General features: G+C 42.2%; 1 protein-coding gene across 1 annotated transcript in view; it reads left to right on the top strand.

Annotated features, from left to right (window-relative positions):
- Positions 1–6,480: 6,480 nt before the first annotated feature.
- TACR1 (tachykinin receptor 1) overlaps positions 6,481–20,251 on the top strand; it is a 146,393-nt gene continuing 132,622 nt past the window's right edge. The window contains exon 1 of the mRNA XM_081796645.1: positions 6,481–8,469. Within this exon, the coding sequence (XP_081652771.1) occupies positions 8,081–8,469 (389 nt within the window). The 5' untranslated portion in view covers positions 6,481–8,080. The remainder of the gene's footprint in view (positions 8,470–20,251) is intronic.

The following is a 20,251-nucleotide window of genomic DNA, read 5'->3' as shown; positions in this document are numbered from 1 at the left end:
TACGTCTCTCATACTGGCATTTGGAGGGCGCTTGCATCTGGCCTGGGGCACAGCCTGGCTGCTGATCCTGGAGAAAGTGGATCCTCTGGGCCTGGGGGCACCAGTGAAACTGATGGTGGCAGAGTGTCTGTAGCTGAAGGGCCAGGTATAAGTGGTCTTGGGGGTATGTACGGTGGGGGCAGGGTTGGTTCATTCTCGGGATCTCCGGCTAGGATTTGTGGAGACTGGGGCTTTTGCTGATTTTCTTCAGGTCACTTGGATGAGGTGATTAAGACTCTGGCCTGTCCCTGCCTATTGCAAGCGAATCGCACCCGGGGGGGTCTGAGCAAATCCTAGCCAGGAGTCAATGTACGGAAACTGGTCAGGGTGTCTTGGTTCTCCTGTTACGACTCACCATACTCGACAAAACGTTGGGACATCCAATGTCCCTTCTGAAGGCCACCCGACATCAAAGGTGGGCCATTCCAATTCACATAGGATTCTCAACTTGCCGGTGTTCATCCTGACACCATAGTCTCCTGAAAACCCCTTCTTGAAATTTTTGATCATGGTCTCTAGAACTGTAGGTTTACTCTGCCCTGACCCCATGGTGATGTCCCTGTGTGCGGTGGCGCAGAGACAGACAAAGGGGGGTGCCTCCTGAGATGAGGAGACCAATCAGATGCCCGTCTGGCCGTGTCCCAAAGGAGCTTAGGTGAGGCTTAGCTGTAGCAGTCTCAGCGTTGTGACTTATGATCGGAAACAATTCCGATGCTGCCATAGAGTGTATGCCGTTAGCCACGGAATCGCAGACGGGCCCACTCAGACTCTGTAGGCTTCTGGGGACCTTGAGGGTGCCAGCCCATGGAGTCACAGAATCAGTCTGCTTGAGCAAGCCAGGTTGGACTGCACATTCACTCACACATTCACACTCCAGAAGTTATTACATTCCCTCCCTGAGAATCCCTAACTGTGAGACCTCTAAGAGGTCTCTAGGAGGTGATCAGGCTCCCCTTCCACCCCAATGGGGGTGGGCCTGTCTGGGTCCTGGAGCCCCAGGCCTCAACAGAATCCAATGTCGGGACCAGGTCCTCACGTGGCAAGTCTCCTCGAGTCTGGCGGGAACAGCAGAGCGGGGACGGCCCGAGGCAACTGGGGTAGGAGACTGCCGAAAATTAGGCAGGGCGCACCTTCTCTGTTATGATCCTTCATTCCGTCACCGCCCCGCCATTGCCCTAAACCGGTGGCAACAATGGGCCAGCGCGGTTGGGTTTCCTGGTCAGGGAACCAAATGTTATGGAACCTGGACTGGATCTCCCGACGGAAGAACCAAGGGGCACCCAGAGATTTTGGAGGATAGGAGGTTTATTTAACACCAGCAGGCTCAGAGGAGAGTGGTCTCCAAAGGTCTGAGCCCCGAGCACAAACAAAGGGGGCAATTTATACATATCTACTTCCGCATACTTGGTACTTCTGGTGCATGCGCGAAGCAGGGCAGGGAGAAGAACCTGGATTGGTGCATGCGGGAAGCAGAGCAGGGAGAACCGGGAAGAGCCCCGGGGCAAGGATTGGGACTCTCTTGCTGGCTCGGTCGGCCATCGTAGGACACAGAATTTCCTTATCACAACATATGTTAATTAATTGATTTTAAATAAAATGAAATGAATTTAAAAAAAAAGAAAATGAACTCCTGTTACAAACAACATAAATGAATCTCACAGTTGTAATGTGCGGTAAAAGAAGCTATACAGGCATAATTCCATTAATTTAAAATTCAAAAACATGCAAATTAAATCTACAGTTTTAGAAGCTAAGGTAGTGATTACCTTTGGAGATGACTGAGAGAGAGGGTGTAAGAGGGTCTCTGTCATTCTAGTAATAGTCTATTTTTTCCCTTAGGCTGTGTTTACACAGATATGTTTCCTTCCTGATTTATTGAGTTCTACACTTATGATGTGTGTCCTTTTCTGTGTAGATTCATACTTCAATGAAATTTTATTTAAAAAATAAATATACATACACATTTTCATTTCAAATATTAAATGGTCTTTAACTTCTCTCCTAAAATATTCTCCAGTAATAGAACAGAAATATTTAAATAGTTATAACAACTTAACAGGTCTGAAAATACTCTCCAGTAATAGGAAATAGTGATTTTCTTTAAGAAATGAGAGGTAAGGGCACCTGGGTGGCTCAGTCGTTAAGCATCTGCCTTCAGCTCAGGTCATGATCCCAGGGTCCCGGGATTGAGCCCCACGTCGGGCTCACTGCTCCAAGGGGAGTCTGCTTCTACCTCTCCCTCTGCCCTTCCCCCGAATCATTCTCTCTCTCTCACCCTCTCTCTCTCTCTCAAATAATATAGAGTGACAATATGTAAAGTGGGTTGAACAGTTGTTTCTGGCACACAGTAAGCATTGATGAAGAGCCATTTACCCTCTTCCTCCTCCCCCTGCTTCCTGTTATTTTTTTATTAATGTTTTGTTGTTTTTGTGTTGGGAAGATTCACAGTTTGATGAATCCTGATCTGGTGCTGCCTCTCTGCCTCACACCACCTTTCTAAATTCAACCATTGTCAGGCAATTCAATCCAACCCAATACATATCTATTGATCATGCCCTGTAGGGAAGGGACTGCTAACAAATGAATAGTGAATAACATGGTTCCTGCCTTCAGAGAACTAGCAATCTAATTTCCAAGAGATATAATATACACCAGTTTGTCTTCTGAAAGGATGGCAGGAAGCCAGCATCTAATAGTAGTAACTCATCCACACTGGAGGGGGAAGGGGATGCTTCCACACCAGTGGCTTCAGGAGACCAGAGTTCATGGGGACCTGAACACAGCTGCCTTCCCTTTCCCAGCCAACTCAGATGTTCTCTCCCATTATCCACATGGCTTCAGGCCTTAAGGGCAGCTGGATATAATTGAGCCCTGGGCCTGTTGGGGGTTGAGCTAAGAGAAGAATAGAACTGGGCAGGCTGGGCTCTGCTGGGAGATCAGCATGGAAACCTGGAGAAAGGACCAAAACAGAAGAGCCTGGATACTACTCAGATCTGAGAAGGGAGGGGGGTAGGAATTGTTTCTAAAACATCCAGAGGATGGATCTAGGAGACCTAGCATGATAACAATGAGAGTCTTAAAAGGAGAAAAAAGGACTAATGGAGAAGAGGTAATAATTTCAAAAAATACTAACTGAAAATTTCCTTGAGATGAAGAAAGAACTCATCTAGTTTTGTGCTATTTAAAGTAAAAGGTCCACATATTTCCAAAACTTGCTTGAAGAGAAGACTGACCCAGGGTATTTGGTAAAAACACAGACTGCTGAGCCCCAATCCAGATCCACCAAATCAGAGTTTTCAGGGGAACAGGATAATGTTTATTAACAAGCAGCTCAAGAGAATCTTATCATTAAGACATTTGGAAAACACTGGACCTATTTTAAACTCCTCAGACTTTAATATGCATACAAATAACCTAAGGTCTTAACTAAAATGCACATTCTAATTTAGTAGTTCTGTGCTGGCCCAGGGACTTACATTTCCGACTAGTTCTGGGTAGTTCAGGGACCAAGACTACTATTTCTTGCCACAGTTAGAGATGAGATGCTTCCCAATTCATTTTTTGGTGCATAACACTAATATCTGAAAAAGAAAAGGGAAAAAATCTCTATATCAATCTCACTTAGAAAAATAGATGTAAAAATGTTAAATAAATCATTAGCAAGTTGAATCCAACAATATATCAAAGAAATAATATAGCCTCTGACCAAGCAGAAATTGTGCCAGGAATGCTAAGTTGGGCCCAGTGTTGGGAAATCTATTCACTTAATCCACTTATGTCAGCAAATTAGTGAAAAAAAATTACACAATCATATCAACAGATCCTGAAAAAGGCATTTAAAAATAAAAGAAATACAAGACATTCCTTTTAAAACTTTTAGGTAAAATAAAGTAGAAGGAAACTATTTAAACATAAGAGACTGTTTAGCAAATTTAACAAGAAGTATTATCCTAAATGGTAAAAATTCAAAGTCATTTTAATTTAAATTCAGAAACTATACAGAAATACCTGCTATCACCAATTTTAATTTAACATTGTCCTAGAAGGTAAAGGAAATTCAATGAGACAAGAATATGCTAATGATGTGATTAAAAACTTAAGGAAACTCAAATAAAAGCACAAGAATAAATATGAAATTTAGTAAAATGACCAGGATACATACACACAAACACACTCACACAGACACATACACATAAATACATATACACAGAAGACAATGGGTTTTCTTGGATCTAGAATAAAAAAAGAAAAAGTATTTCATCTAAAATTGAAACAAAACCTACAAAATATATGGAAATAAATGTAACCAAAAGACTGGATCTATTTTAACCAAAATTATAAAATCTTCTTGAAAGGCGTAAGTAAGACTTGAATAAATGGAAAGGCATACCATGTTCTTGGATTAAAAATAATAATATCAAAAATACAATTTTGTCAAGATTCAATAAATTCCACAGCTCCAATTAGAATACTAATGCAGTTTGTTTTGTTTAATTTTAAATTGAATTTAAAATATTAAAATTCAAATATGATGTCCAAAAATGGATTTGAAAAAGCATGAAATGAGCATCCAGATGAACTTGCCTTACCAGATATCAGAATATTTTATTCCTGTATTAGTCAGGATAAGCTATATCAGGGTGAATAACAAATTAATCCCAAACCCTAGTATCTTAATATAACAAATTTATTTCCCAACTCATACTACATGTCCAAAATGATTGGGCAGCAGCCTGGGTTATATAGTTACTTGGGAATTCAAGGTAATTAAGACCTGTCTTCTTGTAGCTGCATCATTTGGGACTTGGCAGGAGAGAATACATGGAGAAGTGTCTCTCTCTCTCTCTCTCTGACACACCCACACACTCTCTCTCTCTCTCTTTCTCTTCTGTGCTTCATCCTAGAAATGACATACATCATTTCCACTCACAGCCTATTGGCTAAATTAGTCACAAGGCTCTGCCTAACTGCAAGGGGGCTAGGCAAAGTAGAAGATCATATTAATCAAATATGTATATATACATATATACATGGTATTGCTGTAGGAATAGACAAATGGATCAGTAGGAAAGACTGGAGAATATAACTATTAAATCACATGTATATGTAAATTTAATCTATGACAAGGATAATGGTTTAATTCACTAGGAAAATAGAACTGTCAAAACTAGCTAATTATATGAAAAGGAAAATACTTTACATAATATAAAATAACAAACTGCAGGTGAATTAAAGACCTCATCGGAAAGAAAAAGAAAGAAAGAAAAAGGAAGAAAGAAAGAAAAAAGAAAAGCAAGAACTGCCAAGAAAACCCAGGATATTTATATGGAAAAAAGCCAGGATTTTGTAAAACTTTTTAAACCAAGACTTGAAAACCCAAGTGTTATTAAAGTAAATAAAGACGACATAAAAATTGTTTTTTATGACAAATACATAAATTCAAGAGATAAATAATAGCATTAGAAAAATACTTGAAATATTCATGACAGGCAAAGTGTTTATATCTATAATACACAAAGAGCTCTGAGAAAAAAGTGCCTGGAAAGCAATCCAACAGAAAAAGGGACAAGGCATGTGAATAGACAAATTATAGAAGGGAAAATCCACATAGCCAAAAAAATCTTAGAAATTCAAATTTTCTAGTAGGAAAATAAACATTATGTATAAGCAATGTTATAATATTTTACATATTTTAGAATGACAAAGCTAAGAAGACCTCTAATACCCATTACTGGAAGCAGTGATGAGAGATCCAGGGTGGAAGAGTTCCCTCCCACGAGAACATTCCTCCTTTGCAACCTGTCTAAATGAGGGCGTGCTGTGCTCCCCTAGGCATCACTGGAATTTTCTCTTCGGGTTTAGGGGTGCCTGGAGTACCAGAGAGTGCAAGGTGAGGTTCATATAAATGCTGAAATTCCAGGCTTCAACAAAACCAAAGTGAACTAGCAGATTCCTCCACCTCCACCCACCCCCCTCGCCCCGCGAGAGGACCCGATTTTAGCCCGGCATAAATCCGTACAATAAATTTCCAAGCCTTAAAGCACTTCCTGCCAGATACGTTGCTTGCTCCCCGAAGAGGCGCGCAAGCAGGCAGGACTAGTGCGTAAACGCCGCTCCCGGGAGAATGTGGGCTTGCGCCAACCCGAGCCTCTGCGCTGGGCCCTGCTACCCATCCCCACCCACGTCGCACAGTTTTGAGTCCCCGCAGTGAAAAGAGGGGAGACAGAGTATGAATAGATGGCCCCCAGAAAGACCCCGAAGGTTTAGTTTCCCCGGAGAACCGTATCTCCTGGGCGCTCTGGGCTGGAAAGCCCTCCAAACCTCAGCCCATCTCGGCTTTTCCAAAACGGTTCGCACCCACGGGCGAGCCTTTCCCACCTCCTTCCCAGTGCCCGACACCAGCTCCGCGGTTTGAAATGGCCTTCGACTGGCAGATGAGGCCTTGAAGTCCGCCGGGGGGCGGGGGGGCGGAGTGGGGAGAGACGGGGGACAAAACTGCCTTCCAGTCCCTATGCAAAACTGCGAGGGAGTAAGGAAAGGAGCCTCCGACGCCACCCGGCCGGGCTCTGGCCCGCAGGCCCCGGAGGCGCAGAGGTAGAAGCTGCTAGGTCCCCGGGCGGTGAACGCGAGGCCGCAGTGGGTGCTGGCAGAGAGCCCAGAGAGGCGCGTCTGGGCGACACACTGCTTATAGGTGGCTCCTGCGCTCACCAAGCTTCGTAGGGAGCCCAGCCCAGTCCCGGCTGCCTATGCAGGGGGCTCAACTGTAGAGCTCAGCTGGAGGTTTTCAGGGACCTAGGGGCCAAGTCACCGGCGAGTCTGTGGAACGTGTCCCCAAAGCTTAGTCTATCCTTGCTTCCCCAGGGGAATCGGTCCTCCCAGAGAAGGGAACTAGGTATTTGGGGTTATTTCCTAAACACGATCTCAGGAAAGTTGTTTTCCGGAGACCTGGAACTGGGCATTGTCACCTCTTCCTTCTCGGTAGCAGCCAGAGCGAGCCCGTGGTACACTCGGGCTGGAGAGAGGCCCGGAGCGCAGCGCTGGCACGTCGCCCCCACACTTGCCCGACTCCCACAGCCACAGGCAGGCGCCTCTGCAGAGCTGTCGCAACGCTCCGGGCTGCTCTCCCTGGAAGTTGTTGTGTCCATCCCTACAGCTTTCTCAAATCCTTCCTTTCTGTGCTTCCAGCTGCAGAGTCCGTCCGGCGCAATACTCCGAGGCTACCTAGCGCCCCCTCGCGGAGTGCGTAGGGCGCGGGGCTTGAGACTCCCGCAGCAGGTAGCCTCAAAAGGCGAGGTGGCTGCGTTGGTGGAATGAGACAGTTGCCAACAGCTGGTTCAGCTGCGGCGCTGCGCACGAGGACTGGCGAGTACGCAACCCAGGTACTGCCCCTTCTCGGTGACGTCTCTGCAGAGGGTTATAAAAGCTTCGCGCGCAGCCTGCCGAGGTTCTGCTAACTCCCGAGCCGAGCAGGACCCGAGCCAAAGAGGCGCCTGCGAAGCTGCAGGCGGCGGCAGCAGCGCAGCAAAAGCAAAGGAAAAATCTCCAGACGGACAAGGGGCCACAGAATCCCCGCCGTAGACTCAGAACTTTTACAGGTCGTGCTGTGACGAACACTCTCCCCTTCGCCCCTAAGTCCTCCTGCAGAACAGGGCTTTGCATTTGCCGTTGCGAGCAGCGGGAACAGGAGTTGCAAGCAGCAGCAGGTGCAGAAAGGTCTCCTGCTTCCCGGAACCGTTACCCGTGGAATTTCTTTCCTTTTTCCAGTCCCACGGAGTAGAGACACTGTCTCCGGATTTCTGAACTCAAATGCTTCCTGATGCTTGAAAGTGGAGGAATTCAGAGCCACGAGAAGCAGCGCATCTAGAAGCGTTTATCTTCTGAGCGCCAACTCTCCTGCTTGCAAGAAAAGAGTTCTGACCAGAAACAGCCTGCAGCCCTCCTGTCCTGGTTAAACAGGACCCTGACCCCAGCCGTCAGCCTCAGGGCCTGCTGCAAAGGCGGCGTGTGTGCAGGGAGGAGGGCTTAACCACTTGGCGGGGGAATGGATAACGTTCTCCAGGTAGACTCAGACCTCTTCCCCAATATCTCCACCAACACCTCAGAGCCCAACCAGTTCGTGCAGCCGGCCTGGCAAATTGTCCTTTGGGCAGCTGCCTATACGGTCATCGTGGTGACCTCCGTCGTGGGCAACGTGGTGGTGATGTGGATCATCCTGGCCCACAAGAGAATGAGGACAGTGACTAACTATTTCCTGGTGAACCTGGCTTTCGCAGAGGCATCCATGGCTGCATTCAACACGGTGGTGAACTTCACCTACGCTGTCCACAATGAGTGGTACTACGGCCTGTTCTACTGCAAGTTCCACAACTTCTTCCCCATCGCTGCTGTCTTCGCCAGCATCTACTCCATGACTGCTGTGGCCTTCGATAGGTGAGCTTGCCCTTTGTGGAGAAGGGAGGAAGTGTCCATAGAGGACCATGGCATTGCTGGGAGCTTCCAGGTTGCACTGCGCCTGGCTCAAGGTGGAGTTTGGTCACCTGTACCCTGGGGTTTTTGCTGACAGCCAACTAAGTCAGTTGTTAATGGGGAACTTTATCTTATTTCACCATTTCCTTTTCTATTTCCTTTTCCCTTTTCTCCTCCTTTTCACTCATTGCCAGTCTCCCTTTCTTCACACCTTCTTTTTCCTTCATTTAACCCTATTTTCTTCACCCCTCCTGCACTCATCTCCTTGACACTTTCCTTTCCACTCCTGCCTTGCTTCTTTCCATATATTCATCCTCTCCTTTACCCTGAAGGCCTGAAGGGGATACCCAGAACTTGGCCAAAGGGCTGGCCTTTGACTGGGGCTTTGTGAATCTCTGCAAGCCTACTATTATGCTGGGGAGCCTCTTGGTGCCTTCCAGTTTTAAGTATGTCTAAGCAAAATTTCTCATTTTTCACTTTTTCCTGGACATTCGGAGATCTTCTGCTCCCACCTCAACTCTCCAATATTATTTGTATGTGAAGAGCATTTCATTAGAATCATAAAATACTCAGGATTCTAATTTGGCTCTGTCTATGCTGCTGGGAGCTCTCATTCAAGAATGAGAGGCAGCTAGGCTGTTCCTCAGGAACTCCACAGATAGGGACCCAGGGAGCTTACCCAGGAGCTTTTCTAAATTTCTCTTGTCATGTAAGGTCAATGTTTTTAACCTGTCTGTATCCACAGAGAAACGTGCTTGGCAAAGGCAATTGAAAGCTCTTTCCTGCAACTAACTAGGATTTCAGAAGCTCATTGAAAATGAAAATGTTGGCATTTTCAAATACTGGGGCTAGCATTTTGGAATGAATGGCTCCTCAGGTGGCAGGATGGAAAATTGATTATTAGAGCACAGCTTTATCTGTATTGACATTTTTGTGGGTGTTATAGGTCTCTAATGTGTATATCTATGTGTGCACAATTATTAAATGTTACCTGGGATGCGGAGGTATGTTGAAAACACCTGCCACTATGATTTTAAAATGGCTTCTTTCCATGGCCTTGATGAAATCAATGAATTATGAGAAACCCAAAGAAGGACTTAGAAGAAAAATCCCCCCCCCAAAAAAACTTCCCAACTACTAAACTCTTTTAGCATAAAGATTGTTTATCATTTGCAGTTGATTTAAGGTCTTTTTCAGCTTCCATAGCCAATTTAGCATAAAGATTGTTTATCATTTGCAATTGATTTAAGGTCTCTTTCAGCCTCTATAGCCAATCAGAGAAATGTTTCCAGCTTTGGGGTGGTGTCCAAATGCTGATTTTTAAGTTCCATGTACATCTCCCTTTATGTACCTCTATGTGCTTGATACGTTGTGTAAAACAGGTTGTGGTGAATCAATTTATGTTTTAAAGGTGGAAGGTAAACCAATTACTCCAAGTGCTACTGAAATGAATTCTTTTGTAAATTTATCTTTTATGGTACTTTAATTTTCAGATATTAAGTTTGTTGAAAGTGAAGTATGCCTATAAATCTTTCTGCACTGACTTGCTCCTTTAACTGCGCAGCAGACCCTTACATTTAGAAAACCCAGAGCATGATAAATGACTGAACACAGGTGCAGTGAAACCTGCTGTGATTTCAGCCTTGATGAACTTTAAATTAGAGGGAAAGTTGCTATTTTAAATGCACTTGGGCCTTGTGTGGGCTCAAGGGAGACCTGTCAGTCAGTGTGCACCTGAGCATTCAGTAGCTGATGGAGCACCAGCAGCCGGCTCTCTTGCTTTGGCTTACACAGAATTGACATGTTCCACAGCCATGCTCTTTCTCTTTGAACTTAGAAGGCAAGGGGCAGGAGTCAGGGTCAAAGTCTTCACACTGGATTGGGTAGGGAGCCAGATTTTGGCTGCCTTGACCCTGGCATCTCAGGCTCCATTGTTCTTTCTCTCTAGGCAAACCAGAGACAGGACCCTGACCCTGCATGACACCTGCTCAGTGAGGGAAATGACAGCAGTGAGAAATGTCCCCAGGTCCCTAATGTACAGATACAGCCCAGGGAGATTATCAACATCATGCTCAAGGTTAGAATTCAAGGTAGAGGTTGGGATTAGGCTCCAGGGCTCTGTCTCCAAGTGCTCCTTCTATTTTTCCTTGCTCAGCCTCATGAGCACAGTGAATTAATTCCCCACAGGCCCTGTGCTGGAGGTTGCTCCACTGCATTTGTGGTCATCCATTCTCTCCCAAGAATGTTTTAGAAAGGAAAGGGGCTGTCAGCTCTCTCCATATGAATTATCTCTCCTTTCTTCACCAAGACAGTGCAGACTTTAAGGAAATGGTAAATTATCTTTTTGTATGTTTCCGTGAATTTTTAACAGATAATGTCTAAGTCAAGTCTTTAAAAACAAAAGCAGCATGGTTTTCCTGATTATAAAATTAAACCTGTTCATTGCAAAAACTTGGGAAATATGAAGAACACGGACACAAAAGTACAAATCAACCATTACTTCACCATGTAAAAATAACACCTGTTAACATTTGAATTTCTCTTCTATGACTATTACACTACATAATTGAGGTCAGATTCTATATAATTTTGCAGCTTATTTTTTTCCCATTGATAGTAATAGAAATCATTAATAACGCTTTCCCATGTTATTAAGAAGTCTTCAGTAACTTAATCTTAATGGCTTCCTATTATTCCATTATATGAATGTGCTATTATTACTTTAACCATCCCCCTACTGTTGGGCATTTAGGTGGTTTCTAAATTTTTTTTGCTTTATGGTTAATGCACTAATAAACATTTCTATATGATAATTTTGTTTTGCTTTCTTGATTATTTCCTTAGGATAGATTCCCAAAAGTGGAATTACTGGGTCAGATGAAATCAATTAAGAAAAAAACCTTTTTCTCCCAATTTTAAGGGATTGTAAACTCTGAGCAAAGCAAAGAACACATCTGTTCTGTCTTGTTTACTTTATCTCCTCAGCACAAAGCAGAGTGTCTGGCACCTAATGGTCACTACAAATTTATTAAATAAGTGGATGAATGAATAAAATAATACATCTTCCCAGAAGAACATTTTGAAAATATATAAAATTAAGAAGAAAATGTAAAAAGTATCTACAATCCCACTACTGACAGATAACCGGTTAAAATTCTGGAATGCTAGCTTATACTGGCTTTTTCTATCTGCATTATTTATGCCACATACAGTTACTCACACCTTTAAGGATGAATTTTGGATCATAATAAAACAGTTCAATAGTTGCTTTTTGTTTTTTGTTTAATTCCTTAACATCATATCGTGGGCATTTTCCATCCCATGCAAAATGGGATTTTTAATGGATGCGTTATATTGCATGGCTATACTCATTTATTTTACCATTCTTCTGTTTTTAGATGTAAATTATTTCCATTTTTAATAATTACAAATATCCTAGACATAAATCTTTAAGAGCATCCCTTGTTCTCTCCTTGGAATAAACTCCTTGATATGGAATTGCTAGGTCAAACTGTCTTGGTAAACTTTGCCAAATTTCCTTCTAGAACCAAAATGTATACAGAGAAAAAACCTTCAGCTATAGATTGTAGTACTAATTTAATTCTTTTCTGTTATCTTTCCATAGAGTGGGGAACGAGCCGGTGGGGCGTGTCTACTTCTGAAGAAAAAATACGTTATTTATTGGAGGCAGTGTTTACCTAGAATAAAAAGGTTGCAGAGAGAGGGGCATCTGGGTGGTTCAGTCAGTTGAGCGTCTGACTCTTGATTTCGGTCAGGTCCTGATCTCAGGGTTATGATCTCGGGGTCATGATCTCAGAGTCATGAGATCGAGATCGAGCCACATGTGGAGCCCCGAGCTCAGCGTGGAGTCTGCTTGAGATTCTCTCCTTCTCCCTCTGCCCCTCCTCCCCCCCACTTGCATGCTCTCGCTCTCTCTCTTTCTCTCTCATATAAATAAATCTTTTTAAAAAAAATGGTTGCAGAGACAAATATACCTAAACAAGAGCAGGTCTAACTCTAATTAAACTCCAAAAAACACCAGGGATTTCACTTTTTGAAACTCTGTAATTTCTCTCACCCAGGGAAAAAAAATTTCCCTGTTAGAAAACTTAAAAGGCACGTGTGATGTTTCAAAAAATTGGAAGTTGGAGGACACTGAGGTGACACCTCCATTTTGCAGGGACCCATGATGGTTGCCGGTTCTAGTACTGCAGAGCAACATCTAAGAAGGGAGGAGGGAGACCAATTCTGAAGCTCCACAAGAGGGACTGTAGAGGCAAAAGGCAGGCTGACTGGGAAACAAAGCAACAGAAGGCTTAGACAAGCACTGGGCTTGAGCACCTGGGTGGCTCAGTCGGTTAAGTGTCTGCCTTTAGCTCAGGTCATGATCCCAGAGTCCTGGGATCAAGCCCCACATTGGGCTACCTGCTTAGTGGGGAGACTGCTTCTCCCTCTCCCTCTTCCCCCTCCCCCCTCCCCCACTTATGCTCGCACTCTCTCGATCTTTCTCTCTCTCAAATAAATAAATAAAATCTTTTTTTAAAAAAAAGAAAAAGAAAAGCACTGGGCTGGTGACACTGCTTCTCCACATGGAAGGAGCAGGTGTAATTCCAGTGATTTGAAAGGAGAAGATTGCTCACTCCTCACACTGGTTCTGGATCTTCTGTTTGAGTGAAAGGAAACATCTAAATTATGATGGTCTCTGAACAATGTGAAATATGGTCAGGACCAAAAATATAGTTGCCCAGATAGGTAATGGTGAAGGCAAAAGAAAAAGTGAGCTCTCTGAGAGAGTAAAAGAGGAACCAAGAGCAAAAATATGCATAAATAACAGAAACTTCCCATGGTTCTGTGGTGTCTATCCCACTCTTCCAGTCACACTCAGCTACAAGTTCAAATAGCCTGCTTCCCAGGTCTCCACTAGACCTGCAGTCTGTCCTTGAACCCCACCTTATTGGCTAGACTTGGATCCCATTGTATAACTCAGGTCAGTTCTTCACTACCCACAGGTCAGACATAGATTTTAGAATTCTTTGCACTAATTTAGATGAACCTTATAACCTATGACCAAGCATCTCTGTGATACTGAGAATGGTCATTGACTAGAAGCTCGTCCACCACAACTGACCCTGTCTTTTCAAATCCAGAATATCAAATGTCTTGAGTTGACATGAATCAAACTTGATCTTGTTACATCTGGGATGGGTCAGTTAGGCTGGAGGACCTTTCCTAGAGAGGTTCAATGCCCACTTACTCTCTGGAGCTGTCCCACTACACTTGCCACATCCTGTCCCTACTCATGGGAACTCCCAGTGTCCTGAATGGTCAAGGGCCTTGGTTTTTCAAAAAACTGGCAGAAATATAGGTTCAATTGAAGGAGAATGTAGAGTAATTCTCAGTGTAAACATATGTAGTAGGACCACAAGACTTTGTTACTATTACTGATGTTAAACTAGCAAATGGTGAATGAAGATCATGAGGGAGAAACACTCAGTTAAACCTGGACAAAGATCTTCAGTACATCAAGGGAAAATGCCACCAGGTAATGTGATGTTTCTTAACACAAGGCCTCATGTCTTCCCTCAAAGGCCTTATGCTGTATATTGAGGCAAATAAAACTGATTTAGAGATAACTACAATACAAGGTGTTACATGATGTATTTTATATGGATTGTACAGGCAAATTCAATATGAAAGAAGAGGCGGAACATTATGTCCAGTGATGATCAAGGTAGACTCCAAAAAGTGGCATTTGACTTTGACCTCGAAGATTAGATCAAATTTTTTAGAGAGGATGATAAAGAAAGGTGACATTCCAGATAAAAGAAACTGTTTGGCAAAAGCGTGGAGGTAAAAAGTTGCAAAGTGTTTGGGAAGAATGACTGACTCAATTGAAGTGAGTTCACAAGTAAATCAGGGAATGAATGGAGAGGTTGGTAGGAAGAAGATGAGTACAGGTTTTGTTGGATTTGATGTGAAAATATAACAATTAGTAGGAGATGCCCAACAAGCAACTTGAGATATGGGGCTAGAGACTGAGAAGCCAGGGATGAAAATGTAGATTTAGGAGTTTTCCAAACCGATGGCTTATTGGAGTTTGAAAGCTAAGAACATCTCGTTTCCAGAGAAGAGGCAAAGAGGCCAAATATTCATGAGAATGTCCTATCAAGCAATAGGAGAGGAAAAAAGAAGCAGAGAGACAGTGGAGAAATCAGGATAGGTGGATTGACAAAGGTTAAGAGAAATGACTTGTGGTTGATTCTATTCATTAGTATCATTAGAATCCAGAAATTACCAGGGATTTCACTTTTTGAAACTCATCAGAGGACATTGGATTTGGTAATTAGTGAACATTGGTGAGCTACGATAGATAGTATCAGCAGAGTATGGTAAAGAGGCAAAAAATTAGAGGCAAAGAGGGGAATGGCCTCTTCCTCACCCATCCATCCATCCAACCATTACTGAGGACCTACCATATGCCAAATGCTGAGGCAGTAAAACATGACTTTGACTTTGTTCTTTCATCTTTGGGGATTGATAAAGTCATGAATGCCATTATAACCCAAAGTAATTAATTCCATGCTGAGAAAGTTTGGAGACAGAGGGAGGAACTACCCTTGGGAATCTGGGAAAGACTTAACTGGTAAAAGAAAGAAAAGGAAGAGAAGGAGGGAGAGGAGGAGGAGAAAAGAAAGCAAAGTACAGAGAAAACAATGTGGAGTTTGTATTTTTTTTTTAAATTAACTTCAAGAACACTGAGCTGGGAATTATAATGATTTATTAGTGTTTGTCACTTGGAAACTAGAAAAGAGATTTCATGTTAATAAAATTGATAATGATACCTTATATTTGTATGCTCTCTAATCTGATGTCTCATCAAATTCTAAACAAGCAATGGGGATTCTGTTTCTGCCTTGGAAAGACTATTAGAAACAATTTCTTTTAGCATTGTTCTCCCACTCTTTACTCCCTCATAGCTTGGAGACCCATGCAATTTGCATTCCTGTGCTTTAGATGTCTGCCTACGTAGTCCCACTCAACGTGGCTCTTGAATGCTATATCATCTAAGGAAAGTTGTCATTGAGGCAGAAAAGTGAGGTAAGGGTCCTACTGTGCCAGAGAGGATGTTAGAGACTTTGGATCATTTTCCACCCAGACAAAAATTCAACCCACCACCTTCTAGATGGGGCCATTGTAAGAATATAAAATTCTGCTTAAATATTTTACTCAATCTGGCTCATTTGTTAAACTCATTCCATTTTGAATCATAAAATTATTCCTTTTGTTGAACTGAAATCTGCCTCTGGTTATGGGCTACTCCCATTAATATAATGCCTCTTCTATGTGGCAGTCTTTTAGATATATCCCTCCTGAAGCTTCTCCATCCCTGCTTAACTGTTCCTGGTTCCTTCATCTTTCCATCCTCCTTAGTCTCTACTGGCTATTCCTATTTGTTAATAGTCCTCTTAACTGAGAGTTTAACTAATACCCAGAACTGAACATTACCCTATTACAATTACTTTGTCCAGGTTCACCTGCTGTAGGACTGGCATCCTATACCTGATGACTTTGTTCTCTTAGACTTAGCACAAGTACCATCACACTAAGCCTTCAAGTCTCGATGAAGTATATCCTTCTTACCTATTCCCACATTATTTATACAATTGTCTATAATTTGTTGTTCTCTCCCACAGCTCCCTGCCTACTAGATTACATTACAAGCACCATGAAAACAGGGATGCTTTATCCCTGTTCCCAGCAGCTATCCAGTTGCCTGACACAGAGTAGGTATTCTTTACAATGTGTGGATAGTGGTTGACTTGACTGTACCTCTATTCTACACACATCAACCAAAATCTGAAAACCAGACCCAATGCATCAGGTAGACATCAAAGCACACCTAAGATGTTATGCCTTGAAGCAAAAGAAAAATTGGGCCAAATATATGCCTACAATGGAGTTTTGCTATACTATAGAACATTTGGTTCAGAACCCCCTGTTCTAGAATAACTATGTGTTCTAATTCACACTTGCATTTTCCACACTCCACTTAACTGGGCCCCTTTGGATTCTTGACCCACACCCTGTCCCCAAAAGATATTGTACCCCAGGAGAACACTTCTAATCAAGGGAGGTGTTTATCATTTCTATCATTCTACCTATCATTTCTCCAGTCTTTCCAGGAATACTGGAAACTCAGATATTTTAGGACCCTCCTATGGCCCAACTGTTGTCAACCCCCTAGCTTTTTCTCCAAAACCCCTACTAGCAACAGGAAGTACACTCTGTTTTACTTGTCCTTCCTGAGTCACGACAAGCAGAAGCCTACCCTCCAACCAGCACTCCAAATCCTGTGTCCACAGTAGTTGTCTGAACATATAGTCCATACTATATTAAAATACCACAGACACAGAAAATTTCCAGCAGATGACCCAAGAAAGTCATTGACCTGGAGGACAGACTGAGGAACTGGCTTCCATTACCCAAACCTCCTCTCTTGTCACCTTGAGAAACTATGGTTCCAACTCATGGAAGAGAAGATATGAGGCTCTATGGATGAGGAATCCCCAGTGATGAAGAGATGCTTTAATGATGTCCTTAAGACATAAATCTCGGCTTGAGTATTAATGCAACACATGAAGCTCTAGGAAATTTGTCTAAGCAGGCTTGAGCCTAGTGCCTTGCTCCTCTTTTTTATAATTCTTTACTTGATCTACTCTCCAATTCAGCTTTATCACTATATTTAATATTTGGGACTTTCTATGGAGTGCCTTTCATGTCTTTTGTATAAGAATATCTTTTAATAACCTTACATCTAACCCTTGATAATGGAGTTTAGTGTAGGAAAGAGCACAGGCAGTGGTCCCAGCAGTGCTTCTACCATTTACTAGATGTGCGAACGTAGGTAAGACCCTTAATCTCTCTGGGCCTCAGTTTCCCCATCTGATAAAAGGGGTATAATAAAAGTTACCTCATAGAGTATTGTTGCAAAGAGAGAGGGAAAGGGAAGAGTATGGAAATGTATGGGAAATTGCTGATTCATTGCCTTAAATCTGGTAAGAGCTCAGTTAATGGCTGTATTATGATCTATAATAAACCCTGACACACCATTATACCCATTCTACACACCCATTCCTGTCTCAGCTCCTCTTGAATTCCTTCTATATCAAGTATAAAAGGGTGAAACATTTATATCCCTGCTCCCCCCATTATAGTTTAAAATCCTCCAAATTGGGACAGCAAACCTCTTGCCAAATGCTTTCTAGCATCCTTCCCACCTATGGAAATACACACTCTACAGAAGCATGGCATTTGGATATTGTATATCACAGTCCAGAAAAACTAAGTCATTTTCATTTATACCATCTCCAAAACCACACATTCACTTCCTACACCTGTATGTTGCAAAGTCACCACTGTCCCATGGAGCATCATTTGAGTGTTTAATGTCTGAGGGAGAAATGACTAAGGGTCATAGCAAAAATGTGTAAGGGAAAAAAATGCCTGAAGATAATAGCATAACACTCTTACAGCTGCATGTGTTTTAGTTGATATTCAATTTGTTAAAGTTATTTCTTTTGCCTTTGAACACATCTTATAAATCTTGGAAGTTTTGTTATAAGTCTAGTTAAAGTGTTAAACATTCACTTGCCCTTTGTCCTTTGACTAATATTCAATTAGCTCCTAAACATAAGATGGAGTAATTCCTCCTAAATATTTTAACATTTTCAAACTTAATCAAATGATCTTGCATATTTCCAGTTAATCACAAATTTTTACAAATATAAAAATCAAATAATCTTAAAAATGTATACAGCATCTTGTGAGTTGATTATTAAATTCCCTTAAATATTTCAAATCCAATACATAAATTAATACATCTGGTTTTCTTGAAACTGCAAATCCCTTAAAATGACTTAAAAATAGAAGAAACAAAATCTTTCTCTGGACTCACATAGTTCTGACAAACCAAATAAATCAAACCTTCCATATTTGGCATATTAAATTATCTTAAAGCATTTCAACCTCCTAAGAATTAAACTCACAAGTAAATGAGGTTCTTATGAGCCTCTAAATATTGACTACAAAATTAATTATTTAAATCCTCCTAAGTATTTCAATTAAAATTACAAATCTGGTAAGTCAAATTCTGTAATCTATCAGATTCTCATTTCCAACATATTAAAAACAAATCACCCACAAATAACATACTGATCATAAAACTCACTACTTTACACACACTTCTTACATAGAAGCACCATTTCTTCATTGTCAATTGAATTTTACAAAATGCGTTTCCAGGGTTATAAAGCAACATAAGCAGTGGTGGCAAAATCATAGGGGCCATAGGAAACACTGAGGTTCTGGAATCAGGGTTGAGTTGGAGATCGGAATCTGGGTATGTCTCTCAGGAGCCCAAAGCCCTGAGCCCTTTTCATGGTGGGGCTCTGCCTTCACAGTGCCCCCAGGATCCACTCACACCTTACCACTGGAATTGAATAGTCCCAATGTGCCCTGCATCTCCTTGGCTTCCTTCAAGTGTTATCCTTCTCCAACTTCCGTCTTACCATTTTATCATCTGAATTACATTGATAGAATCATGCAGAGCCTCATTCCACCCCAGACTGCATTCAAGTACTTTACTACCTGAGTAGCATTAACTGCATTCCACACCCTCTTATGTATTTACCTTCTTATAGACCACCATTCCAAACTAGCTCATTGCCATGGATAAAGTAACCCAAAAAATCACCATCTATCCTGGGTCCTTCAATTCCTTTTTTGAGACTTTGAGGTCATGAAAAATATGTGCCAGAATTTTTCCAGTGTATCCTGCTTCTTCATATGAATCATCAAAAATGGAAGGGTAGTACCTGTTGGTTTTGACAAACTCAGGCTCTCAGCATGTTTCAGATCTATGCCTGGAGACATGTGAGCATCGTATGTAGAAGGTCTACGTAGCAGCTTCCGTTCCTCTTGGCATGAAGTCTTCAGTGGCAGGACCTTTCTTCTTGGAGCTTGGAAGGTATCTGGCACACTTGAATCCTCCAACTGGATCATGAGATGGTCTTTCTTCAGATCATCTGGGTTTTCCCTATGAGGACAGACTCTCATGACTTTTTTTTATAGCTCTAGAAGTGCTGAGTTCCTTTCCCTTCCCTTCTCAGTGTCCTAGATATCAGATCATAAAAAATAAGCGATGCTCTGTTCTTACAGCTTAACTCAGTGCCCTAAGCCATATATGGACTGACAAGCAACCACCTTCACAAATCACACTACTGCCTGAGCTCTGACAGGAAGAGTCAATAGTCATGCTACCTACCCCCTGCTCTGTTATTTTGAAAAGTCTAATGTGCACATTTGGTGGTATGTGGGGAGTTAGGAGCATAAGCTTAAATACTCACCTTGTATGATTTATTAATTAATTTTATTTTACTGTGGAGAAATATCCTCTTGAATAATTAAAATGCTCTCGTAAGAGGATTTGTCTGACTCTGAAAATCTTTAAACAAAAGAAAACCCTCAGAAACAGCTGAAATACTCTCCTGAATAGTCCGAGGGAGTCAGAGGGGGCTTAAAAATGCCTGAATTTATGATGGGAACTAAAAGGGGAGCAGTCCTGAGGATGAAATGCAGCTAGTTAACTCAACAACTTAACCGGGCTCTTCTAAGAGAAACTTAGACAATAACCTAGAAACCCTGTGGCCAAATCCGTACCGGCAGCCTCACTTAAATTTGTTTCCAA

Source organism: Leptonychotes weddellii, chromosome 10, assembly GCF_054177405.1.
Source record: "Leptonychotes weddellii isolate Sample4059 chromosome 10, ASM5417740v2, whole genome shotgun sequence".
Lineage (NCBI taxonomy): Eukaryota > Metazoa > Chordata > Mammalia > Carnivora > Phocidae > Leptonychotes > Leptonychotes weddellii.
This window is presented reverse-complemented; position numbering and strand designations above follow the sequence as displayed.